This window comes from Haemaphysalis longicornis, unplaced genomic scaffold (assembly GCF_048455015.1).
Source record: "Haemaphysalis longicornis isolate Haplotype H1 unplaced genomic scaffold, Haemaphysalis longicornis Haplotype H1 scaffold_10, whole genome shotgun sequence".
Classification (NCBI taxonomy): domain Eukaryota; kingdom Metazoa; phylum Arthropoda; class Arachnida; order Ixodida; family Ixodidae; genus Haemaphysalis; species Haemaphysalis longicornis.
Window position 1 is genome coordinate 127100794 of NW_027526204.1, and position 12547 is coordinate 127113340.

Here is a 12547-nt window from a genome sequence, read left to right on the forward strand (position 1 = left end):
CTCAGCAGAATGTGTGCAACGAGCTTGTGCTCCGAGCAGCGGCTACAGTGCAGGCAAGTGGACTGACGCGCTTATAGTGGTGGACACACCTGACCTCGAATAACTCGGATCCCTTTGCGGCCATTTCAATAAGCAGATCGAGAAAGACACCGGGAAGGTAATCCTTACCTTTTGTCCGTTGTCTGCCTTACAAAACCATTGTCACCATCATCGGACGCAACCTAAATCTGCATACAGCACACCGCTCCCTTGTTTCGTTGAGCCTACCGTGAAGCTTTGTCTTCCCCTGCAACTGTCCAACCGGCGTTTATTTTTGTCTCGATAAAACGTAACTGTGTCCAATGGGCGAAGTGAGGGACATCACTAACGATTGCCGTTTTATGTCCATTTTATTCACTCCGTTGGACAATGTTTGAGTATTTCGTATAGGATGTTCCTGACTGAGGACATCGTGGCATGTTCTGGTGCCTCGATTGAGAAGAAGAAAAAGAGGCCATCCGCTCGCACCTACGACCTCGAAGGCTTCACACTATGTGCGCTTTGGCGGAGACGCCAAAAGGAGGTACTGCACCCGTCATCGGCCACGCTTATTTCTGCAACCGGGATGGGCACAAGATATTCTGCAAGTCCTGGTCGCCCCCATTTGAGCCCAGGTATCGCATTCTCTACTTGCCACGCACCCATATATCCAAACGTCCGTTAAGGCTTGAGAAGCGTTTCTGTTTATTCAAGCCTGCCCGATGGCGAATGATATATCACGCATTTTGAGACCAGGAGAGCCGCGTAGGTTTGCACTTAGGGGGAGTAATGTCACGGTGGAGTGACTAACGTTGAAGAGACTTCTGGAGAACGTAACAGGCGTGCAGATCTTCTTCCCATAGAGCGTTTCACAGATCTCGTTTTACATATGGCGTATCTTTTTTCGTACGAAATGGAAATATTTGAATTGTCAAGGCCGTCCTCGCTAACAAAACGCTGAGGGACGTTCTCATATTTATATTGAATAACGCCCGTCGGTGCCTCAAGGTTCAATTTACGACAGTTTCTGCCTTTTTTTTCGCTGGATAGTTTTAATAATAAGCTAATTCATCACCACCATCATCATCACCAGCCTATCTACGCCCACTGCAGGGCAAAGGCCTCTGCCATTATTCTCAAATTACCCCGGTCCTGTGCTAACTGCGAACAATTTATCCCCGCAAACTTTTTGATCTCATCTGCCCATCTAACTTTCTGCCGCCCCCTGCAACGCTTGCCTTCTCTAGGGATCCACTCTGTTACCCTCAATGACTAACGGTTATCATGCCTTCGCATTACATGCCCTGCCCACGTCCATTTCTTCTTCTTAATTTCTACTAGTATCTCCTTTACACGCGTTTCTTCCCTCACTCACTCCGCTCTCTTCTTGTCCCTTAATGTTACACCTATCATCTTCCGTTCCATTGCGCGCTGAGTCGTCCTCAATTTAAGTTGAACCCTCTTAGTGAGCCTCAAAGTTTCTGCCCCGTAGGTGAGTACCGGTAAGATGCAGCTGTCATACACTTTCTTCACTTTCTTCACTTCCAGTGCCTAAGGCGATTAGGCACTGGGTAAAAAATTGGGCACCATCAACGGTGTTATTCTGGTGGAAAGAAAACGGCACGCAAATTCTCGTTGGCTGTGAATGCAGTTGTGCGGCAGCCTTACGTCACCATTCGTTGCGACGAGTCCTGTGGGCCCGCAGCAAGGGCGAGATCGCCTCAAGGGGACATCCGAGCGCAGGCGGCACCGCGAGAAATGTGTAGGCGGGAAGACACCGACCTCATCTAGGGGCGCAGCATTCACCAAGAAGCAGCAGGGTGGTCTGGCCGATGCATGACCGCTCTCACTGCCAGCGCTGCTGCTTCGTCTACTCTATGGCGGCGACGCAATACGGCTGATCCAGCACCATGATATACCCAGAGCTTTCAATTGGTCATCCTGCTTTCGCATTCACAATCCATAAAAAGTTTGTATTTTTATGAGACCCCGGAGATTTTTAAGGTATTATTATACTGATTGTACTTCCGGAAATATTTTTACAGGCTGAAGTGGTACACTATGGGTTGGTTTCCGCTTGGAGAACGTAAAACACTGCCCTATAGCTCCGTGACACGGTCACTCATTTAATTGTACTTTTCCCTATTTTTCTGGACGTTGGTGTAGAGTGGTACTTTTTAAACCGTTGTAGACCCAGGGTGCCGAAAAATGTTATCTATGTTTCTTAATTCCTCCAGGTGGGCCGTGCAGCATCCAGCTAAAATTAGGACACGATCTCACCCGTCTGTGTGGAGCAGCGCTAATGCGCTCGGTGCGAAAGCCCTACCCCTCCGCTCCTGCATTGAAGAATTATAAATTGGCCTGTTGCCTTACAAAAACTGGCAAGTAAAACAGTTTGAAAGAGCTTTAATTTGAACCCACGACCTCTGGGAACTGGATGGAGGTGCTGCCTCGACACCATGACGCAAACTTTTTTCTCGTAACCACCCCTCAAGAAGATTCGCCCTTGTGCAAATATCCAATTCCCGCAAACCTGCAGAATGTCGTGGGGGTATTATTATTTGTACGGAGTGCAAGCACGTTTACAAACTGCACCCCCTGACTTTTGTCAGAGAGGTACGTAAACTTGCTGGTGTATTTTTTTCTCTATTTTGGCGCCATTCACTCACAGTACGAATGCCAGGGTAGGGAGATTATCGTATGAGAATGCCTTCTACTTTTCTGTTGTAGAGCGTTGGTGTTCGTCGCCCATGGGTACGGCGATCACTGCAGCCAGCCCGGATACGAGACACTCGCCGAAACTTTAGTCGGACTGGGCTGCTTCGTCTTCGCCCACGACCACGGCAAGTTATGCGTATTGCAGTATCGTAAGCTTTGATATACGCAAACAACTTACTCAAACATGGGGAATGTGTTCGTCCATAGCGTCTTCGTACGCCACATATTATCAGGATCTAAAAAACTTTTCAGGAATTTCTGTGCACCGTTTGATAGAAAACGGAGGTCAAGAATGAGCAAGGTCGCGAATTTTCATTTAAACTAAGGAGTTTCTGCGAGCCACTGTAAGAAATCAGCATACTCAAGGGGCAAACTGGATATGCCCACCTCAACCTATTAACCTTGAAGGTATTTTTCCCCGGTTTTCGCTTTTATTTTCTACCAATGTCCTTAACTACAAAACAATGTAATCGAAACTGGGAAGATGTCTTTGGCCCTTCTGGCGACTTCGAAACATGGAATTAGAGCCCTATTATGACTGGTCCGGTTTCGTCGCGGTAAGTGTATTTGTCACACTGGACTTTGTCTCTGCAATGAGCTCAGGTAAGCCAGGGGTGTGAAGTGGTCGCCGCAAGTCGTGGTTGCTGTGTTCGGAAAGCATACGAGACGCTGAAGACGGTAAAGAAGATGAAGTGGCATGGCCGCTCCATAGAAGCGCTGTTGCTGTAGAGGTCATGAAGCTACTACACTACACCGAACCGGACAGCTAACTTTTGGGATGTTAGCGAGAAGTAGTTTTATTTGATTGTGAAGGACTTCGCGATGCACGCCAACACAGGCAACCCCCTCAAGCATGGAAATAATCGCCCTTTAAAGCGTTCGTGCATGTAGTTCGGACTTCTGGTTCAACTTTGTATTTTGTTTTTTGCGTCTTGAAGTGGTTTGGGTGCCGCCCTTTCTGCAGTCGGTCAAGGCAAAAGCGGAGGTCCTCGTGGAACAATCAAGAGTGCCGACACTTATGTGAACGACATCCTGAAGCACGTAGACATGGCCCGGGAAAAGTTTCCGAACAAGCCCGTTTACCTGTTTGGTCACTCAATGGTCAGTACATGTTTTGACGTAAAAAAGAGTAGAGAGTGCGGAGCTGCCCATTGCTTTCTTCAGTTACTTATCAGTTACTGTAGACATACTCTCCTGGTTATTCAACCGAAATAGCCAAAACCTTGTTGAACATGGTTGCCAAACAGTGGCGCAGCCTGGCACCTGGATATAAGGACGCTCGGATGCCGACGAAATGGCACAAAACATCAGGAATGAGTAGAGGTGCAAGACATGCACTCAAAATTTTATAAACAACCGAAATAAGGAACCACTGGTAAATAAGCTAGGGTGTCTGACTCTTACTCATTATCGTGTTCAAAGCGCGGTCTCCATGATTTGAGATGCTAGAGACCAACGGCTTGGACACTCAGGAAGTTCCGGAGTAGATGCTCGGTCATAGCGGAAATATCATGATATCATGAATTGTTCCAGAAAGAAACGGGCAGCAATACGAGTGTATTGATTCACATTACGCAGTGCGAACGCAGTACTGCTGTAGCACGTAAAATCCTGACTATCGAGAGCTTAGTAATGCATACTTTCGAGCGAGTTGGCAGCTCGTTTTATTAACTACAGCGCGATACGGAAGAGAGGCAGCAGAGGCCAAGGAACACAACCTCACTGCGCTTTTCGTATTTGTATTCCTCCTCACGGTAGTGCTATCGATTTACCAGAACTGCTTGGCAGGAGTTTTTATAGACAAGGTTAATTGGAGGCATTTGAAGAAAAGCAAAACAGTAAAAATTTACGTTCGATACTGCGTTCATAATTAAGGTTTTGATATAGAAAGCTGAAAAAACAAGAAGAAAAGTGGCGATTCGTAGGACAAGGGAAACAGGTAGATGGGGTTTAGTTTAGGACTGTCTCTCTGCTAATTTCAAAAATTTTTACTTCTCCTCCACCTCCTGCTTTCTTACTACCGGCTAATTAAGGCTTAACACTAAGATTCCACAATGTGTAGACTGCCAAAAAAAGGTTGGTTCTTTAAAGCCTAGATGAATAATTCCTCGGGACGCTCAATTTTCCATAAATGCTTTGGAGGCAAAAGCATTGTTGCTTGCCCTGGCACATTTATCAGACTTCTTTACTGCTGCACTCTGTTTGCATCAATTTCTCCCCTTCCTTCTCCTCATCCTTTCGCACCTTTTCTACTCACGAGCCCTCACGTTCACCTAATATTTGGTAGTACTGAAGTGGGCAGGGTGGACACTATCAAAGTGCCGAATGGGTGACCAAACGTTCACGAATATTCTAAATAAAATCAAAATCTTAAATATTCACTTATAGTTAATGCAGATCCTCAATACAGGGCTTCTTGCTGCTCTCTCGATATTCAACACTTTGTTTGCTTTTTACGCAAAAATGTGTTTCTTTTAGAGTTTAGCCGAGTGTTTTCGGCGGCTGGAGGTACCAATTGCGAAAAGCGTAGTCACTGTAAAGCGTGCTTTACCACGAGGCGGAAGTTATTGAGACAGAACCACCTTGCGGGATTCAAACTCACTTAAATGCGGGGTGTTTGGTATCCAAACATACAACTACGCATCCAAATATCGAAGCGCATTTGTTTTAAGTGCAGGGCACTTTAGGGGCTTGCCTTGTCGTCGTAGCTCGCTCGATGGACACAAGTAGAGCCACACGGCGTTCTGTTGTAGCGGCTGCCGTCGCGGCGTAACCCACAGGCTTCTAAAGCCAAGCGGTTTATATAGTCATAAGCGTTCGAAACGCGTGAACCGCTGCCGCTTGTCATACATCTCCCCGTTGTTTAGCGCAAAGAAAGCTGTTGGTACATTTGAGGCAAAATATCGTAATTAACCGGCACCGCCCGCGTTCATTTAGTTAGCAACGCTCGATGGGTTGGTTTTTGCGATAGTAAGCGAAAAAAAAAAAGTGGCAGTGCAACGCCGACACGTGCAGGAGGAAAAGCAAGCACAAAGAGAATATAACTGCCGCTGGCGCAGTTTCAGGCCTGGGGTGCGCGAGCACTGCGGAGGCGGGAAATTTAAGTTGCATTTAGTGGCAGCAGTGAGTGAATAACGGCGCTACAGCTCATTAGGGCGAATCACTGCTCCGCACTTCCGACAGCTTTCAGGTTGAGTGGAACGGCTTTAATTTTTTATTTAGCGTCAAACTTTTCTGCGCCCCATTGTGCGAAATACCAGCGTTCGTTGTTGTTGTTATTCGAAGCAAAAAATGGCTGCCGCTGTAAAGGGTAAAGGGAAATCACTCGCTTGTCTGTGTGCTTCACTGGAAATGCCTCCGAAAAGTTATTTTCTGCTGCCTCTGCAGCGTAATTCCCTCTCCCTAATTCTTCTAACACCCTTTCTGATGGCGGCGAAAAGCAAGAACACCCGTGTGTACGCGATTTCGGCGGCTGTTAAAGGTCCCCCAGTGGTCAAAATTAATCCGGAGCCCTCCACTATACGGCGCGCCTCATCGCCTGCCTTGCGTCGGCGCAATAAACCTTACAATCAGAATAAGAAGCTACGCACATCTACCAAAGTCGCAAAAAACGGCGGGATCTTTTGAAACTTCGCCAGTTAGTGCACATTCTTCTTTTCTGTTAAAACGCTTACATTGGGGCTTCACGCACCGAAGCTACATCTGGGGTCAAAGGCACATTGCAGGGCAGGGCTGCGGAATAATTTGTGCCGCCTTATGTTCTCTAATGTGACCCTAAATATCGACGCCCGGCCTCTTCTCTTCAGGGTGGTTTGCTGGTAATCATGGCGGTTCAGCGAAGGCCAAAGGATTTCGCTGGTATGGTTTTGCTTGCTCCACTGTTGGGAGTCGACAAGGAGGAAGCGACGTGGTGTAGGGTAAGTTCTCTGCGAACTGAAGTATACTGTCTGTCGTGATTTGCGCGTCGTTATTGCTTCCCGGTGTTGAAATGCACAATTTACAAGCATTCCGGCGATCGCTGCATGCTGATAAGAGTATAATATTTTGCGCTCTAAGTACGTTCGGATGCTTCTAGCACCAGTAGTTAGCTACGGTAGATTCTTCGCCAAAGATTTCCGAAACACATCCATACGATCGTTGCACAACAGATGAGTTTGATGATCTGGGAACTATACTCACGCCTCGCGGAAATGAAAACGACCGTAATATTTTGGGAATTAGAGAGGATGAACAGAAGTTGGGGTCGGTGCTGAAGTTATTCGGGGCTCTGAAATGTTACAGGCCAAAAATTAGTTTTCGGTAACCCAGATTTTTTCTACGTAAATTTCCAAATTTTAACCGTGCGATTGTTGCACGTTGCGCATGTGACTGATTATCTGGGCGCGATCCCTGTCTTCGCCGGTATGGTAACGTCCAGCAAGAAGATGTCACGAAGTGGAAAGGGAAGAGATAAATTGGGGCCGTGAATGAACTTTGTCTGGCGTGGAAACGTGTGGGCGCCGGCCGGGAAGCAGAAATGTGGCATCCCATATTTATCCTAGGTGTAAGCCCGGCCGAAGCAACAAGGATTGGCAACAACCGGCATCCGCCCACGATTACGGCCATGACTGTTACATAGCGCCTCCCAATCTTATAATCGCAGCAGGGATACCGCAAAAACGTAACAAGAATTCGTGTCGTACAACAAAAACTTTTTTTGACAACAGAAGTCCTATTGTTACGACAAAGCCATCTGTTTTAACGACACACATTTGTGTCGTAACGACAAAGTCAATTTTCGCAACGACAAACGTTCCTGTAGTCACAACAGAACTGCCATTTACGCTACTCTTCACAATGGGCAATAACATTCAAACAATGTGGAACTACTGGTGGAACATCAGGATCACGACAAGACAGATATTCGGCACGACGGAAAATCCAAACAAGGACAGGAATACGACATTCGACAGAACATCAGAATCCCGACACGAGAAGAATACAAGACGACACTACGACACGCGAAAATACTACAAAACTACAAAAAACAATTCTTGTCGTCTTTTTAGACTGGGCTGGCACACATCTTTACTACTATACTCGGTTACAACTCAAGAACGGCGCCACCTCATGTAGTGTATCACTCCACCAAAGCGCCGGACCCGTGACGTCAGTGCGCGCGCGTTTTGAAAGGGGTTTGCTACGAATGCGTGATATCGTCTGCCTTGTCTCACGCAGTTTGTTTGTCGTCACTGGGGTCGTTTATAAGCATATTAAGTCCAACAAAAAATCACGGAAACGGCTCACGCCATGTTCAAAATATACCCAGTAACGCCCTACTTTCGCCGCGCGGAATACATCCGGCTACGGTGATGAGGCACAGCGGCAACTCCCGGTGCCGTTCTCAAGTTATCACCGAGTGTAAGGATGAGTGCAGCTGAAGATGAGGGTAGCGTGCTCGGGACTATGGTGTTGACCACTCTTAAAGAGGCTGACACTGCCGAAAAAAAAAACGTATTTTAGACAAAAAGCTCTTATGTGCCTATCCCACCGCCCACGGCCCAACACACCTTCCATGCCTCATTAATAAAAATCAAATTTATTTCCTCTTTTTTTTCCCTTCAGGTGACCATGGTCCGTGTCTTGGGCTGCCTCTGCCCCAAGTTCTCGTTGGGCATCGTGAGTGCCCAGACGGCTTGCAGAGATCCCGCCGTGGCTCAGCAAATGGACAACGACCCTCTTGGATACCACGGCAACGTGTACGCCGGCTTTGTGGCGGCCTTGATCAGAGCCGTCGAGGTGAGGATCCTCTTCGGGCCTCCCATTTTCCCATTTTTCGCATCACGGTTGCTTCCGCCGGCCTTCTAGGAAAGATAGGATGCAGTTAGAGGGTACAGTCACCCAAATCTTTAACTAGCGTGCGCGAGCAACGACTTTTCTGTGGTTGAGCGCCATATGATGGGGCCAAGTTGCAAAGAAGTTGAGAGTAAGCACATACTCAGAAAGCGCGCTCAGCTGGGCCTATTGTCTGCTAGGCTGTTCCTTACGACTCCCCATACAAACGCGCTGCAAACGAATGCGCAGTGTGAGTAAGGGAAAGATCTTGCTATTATTTTGCTTCGAAGATCAACGTGGCAGCACAGATTATTGATAACTGACCTTTCTACAGATTAAAAAAAAGAACGTTTACGCAAGAAGTAGTAAAATAATTATTTATGTTCTTCGGCTTACTTCATGACTGGGCCTGTATGGCGTATCTTTAGATCTCCTTTGCTCTATTTATTGCTGCAACGTTGATCTTCGGAACAGAAAATGTGAGCAAAATATACGCTGCCTGTTCGTTTAGCAGCGGGCTTGTATGAGGTGAACTTCCAAAGAAGGAGCAGCCTAGCAGACGATGGGCCCAGCTGAGCGCGCTTTCTGAGCATGCGCTTAGACTCATCTTTTTTCGTAACTTGGCCCCGTCATATGGCGCGCATGAACAGAAAGGTCGTCACTCGCGCACGCTATTTAAAGATTTGGGCGACTGTACGAGCATGACTACGAGATATGCCTACCCGGCCGGTGGTTATAACAAGGAGCAGATCATTTTTAACATACTTTTTTTTTGCAGCATGATAGGCAGTTAGGAAAGCGCAGGACAGAGCCAATATTACAGCGAAGCTGTTAGTCTCTCGTTGGTCGAAAAATGTCGTGTCGTAAAGAAAAAACTCAAGCAGGACCCATCAGTTCTCGCCCAAGACGTCGAGCGCATGCGTCAGGACAATCAGGCGTGCTGCATAGCGCTGAGTATTTGCGTAAAGAAAAAACTACAAAACAAGCATTTAAACCGCATGATGGAGTATAAGGCACCGGTGAACAATGGCCTCCCCTCCCCTATGTGTATTGGTAAACAAGTTAGGCTTGCAGCTGCTCTCGAAAGGGGAGGGGGTTGACGTCATTTGAGGGCTAGCGCGTGCGTCAGGCTAGGCGAGACCCAGTAGTTCTCGCCAAAGAAGCCGAGTGCATGCGGCAATCCCGCCGAGACAGCAAGGAACATTTCATAGCCTCCCCATCAGCATGTGTAATGGTTTGCAACAGCTTCGCTGGACATCTACTCTCGCAGGGCGGAATGACGTCCATTTTCTTTAAAAGTGCTGCATTAGTCAGAGGCTTGCATTCAATTCGCACCATTTGTGGAAGCCTCGTAAAATCGTTGTCGCGCAAGCTTTCGCTGGATATAAGAGAAGGTAACATGGTAGCGGAGAAGTGATAGGGCGCTTGGCGTGATGTGTGTGAGTTTTTTGTTCATATCGTGTGTTGAGCTTGCTCAGTGGCTGCGCTATGCGCGTATCAGTTTCTGGAAATTGCGTCCGGCCCCAGAAACGCGACAGGTATAGAGGATTCGGCTCGGGATGCTGATAACGCCACTGAGGAAAGGGATCTCCTCTGCTCCCTACCTACAAGATCTCCTCGTCAACCTGTGATTTCTGAAATCATCATTGATTCGGGAACGATACGAAATCAGAGACGGTCGCCTACGTGTTAGGTGTTTTCGATAGCAGTATGTGTGTGACTGACTAATAACGTACATGTGTGTGAGTACTAGAAATCCCATTACGGATAGTTAAAGTTGATGAAGGTGTAATTTTTTTTGTCTCCCGCAGAGCGCACGCGCCAAGATACAAGCTGTGAAGGTGCCGTTCTTGCTTCAGCACGGTTCGGCCGACAGCCAATGCGATCCCGCAGCTTCTGAAGAGTTCTTCGAGAAGGCCCCAAGCAAGGACAAGAGCCTTAAGGTGAGATATAAGTGCTTCTCTTGTGCGCGAATCAGCGACTCTGCTCTTACCACTTATCCGTTAGCTATCTAAAGGCGTAATTGAAAAACATCCCTGCCCGTTCAAGCTGGGAGAAACGATGACCAGCGAAGCTGGGCACAGTCGAAAGAGTGCACGAAACAAAAGACATTTGTTTGCAATTTGGGATTGACCACATCTTTTGGCTAACTAACTAAATGATAATTTGAGAGACTAGAATTTCGCTCTATCGGACAAACGTGGGGCCGTCCGTTTTCCTCCCGCGTCGTACCCATGTTACTGTCCGTGTTATCCACCAATCCAAACCGTTCGACCACCGAGTAGAGCAGAAAGATTGCACAGGGCTGTCAAGCGTCCGCGTTCAAATCTCCCGCCAGCACAGCGGCCATGCCATCAGTGAGCACATTAAGTGCGCGTCGTTGATTCGTTAATTCGGGGCAGGAAAAATTCTAGAACAACATTTGAGCAAGGAAGTAGTTCATATCAAGCACACCGGACAATTTTGCCTTATGATTTATTACACGCTTCTTTTTTCATCAAGTTAAGAGTCGTACCTTTGCTGTGCGCCCCTTGTCAGATCTACCCGGGCGCGTACCACAGCCTTCTGCACGAACCCGGAGGTGTCGCAGAACTCGTGCTCAGCGATATCGTGGAGTGGTTCGCCGCCAGGGTGCCCCACCATCCCATTCCTCCTCCCGTCTACCCGGAGGTCGCTCAGCACGTGGCGTGCGGCAGCGGGGAAAGTATTGCGCGGCTCATCGAAGCGGGGGCGCTCAAGTCTTGACTGCTGCCATATCTCGCGGCGGCGATTGTGTTCTCGATCTCGTCGTTTTCTTCTCTTTTTATTCCGAATATATGACCCTTGTAACTAATGCTGACATACTGGGACAAATAAAACTCAGCCCTTGATCATTTCTCTTGTTCATTGATTAATTCGTCGCATGTTTTTTTTTTTTTTTACTTCGCGTATAACAACTCTGGTTTGCCGTCAGCTTTCAAGCAAGGCTGTGTATAGAGTGCCGTCCCACGGCACTGTAAGCGCTCCACTAAATTGACGTCCACCGGCGTCTCGTAAAAAAAAATTGTGTCTGGCATTACATTGCTCTGCCTAACGTAAACAAGGTAACATAACCTAAACAAACATAAAATGACCTACGAACAGAAAGTAATCATGCAAAGCTCCAAAAACTAACCGCTAACCTAAGCGATGAAAAAAATATGTCTCGAACCACCGACCTTGGCACCAAGAAGCTAAGACGAAACCCCAACACCACACTGGCAGACGGTTTGGGTAGTGCTAGCCTGGTCCTAGATACTCGAATGTCGTCGTACGACACTCTAGACACTGCGTTTAAGTAACTAAGCATACCGTCATGTGGAGAAGTGGATCCTGGGCACAGCAGTACGCGTACCTACTTACGAGGAAGATAAAATGGGGTGGAGCAAATTTCTGTGCTCGAGCTGTTACGAGCGAGTAGTAAAATGAGTCTCGGGACGCTTAAATCTGCTTACATGCTTTGAATTACTTGGCCGGCGGTACTTCACAGGCGCTCGCATACTTGTCATGCTGGCACAATGAAGCTACTATAATACAGATTTATAGCTCATCAGTACGAAGTGTAATGGTCTGCGCTGTGGTATTTGAATAAAAAAGCAGAGCGAAGAAGGAGACGGACACACGATGCGGCAGAAGAAAAAAGTCTTTAATGAGTATCGCCACAGGAAAAGCTATACTACACGCGTGGCCCATATATGTGCATACGTACCGGTGTAAGAAGCACGAGAAGAATCCTGCGCATCAGTTATAAGCAACACAAATGGTTATATGAAGGAAAACGTTTGTACATTTATTCATACCTTTTCTCTGCGACTTACCGCTTGAATTGGTACCGAAGGTGTAATTATCATGCTTTCACGTGGCGGTGGTGGTGCCAGAAGATATTCGTCGTACCCACTGTTGCGATGCTGTTACGCAACGCAACCCGTCTTCTGCGCTCGGGTGAACCACCAAAAACCTGCTGTCGGTCTTCCCTAAT

General features: G+C 47.4%; 1 protein-coding gene across 1 annotated transcript; it reads left to right on the plus strand.

Moving 5' to 3' along the window:
* Positions 1-531: 531 nt before the first annotated feature.
* On the plus strand, positions 532-11295 carry LOC144160093 (monoglyceride lipase-like). Its single transcript, XM_077691700.1, has 7 exons — positions 532-653; positions 2749-2861; positions 3701-3837; positions 6543-6653; positions 8341-8514; positions 10362-10493; positions 11089-11295. The coding sequence occupies exons 1-7, from the start codon at positions 532-534 to the stop codon at positions 11293-11295; spliced, it is 996 nt and encodes a 331-aa protein (XP_077547826.1).
* Positions 11296-12547: the final 1252 nt, after the last annotated feature.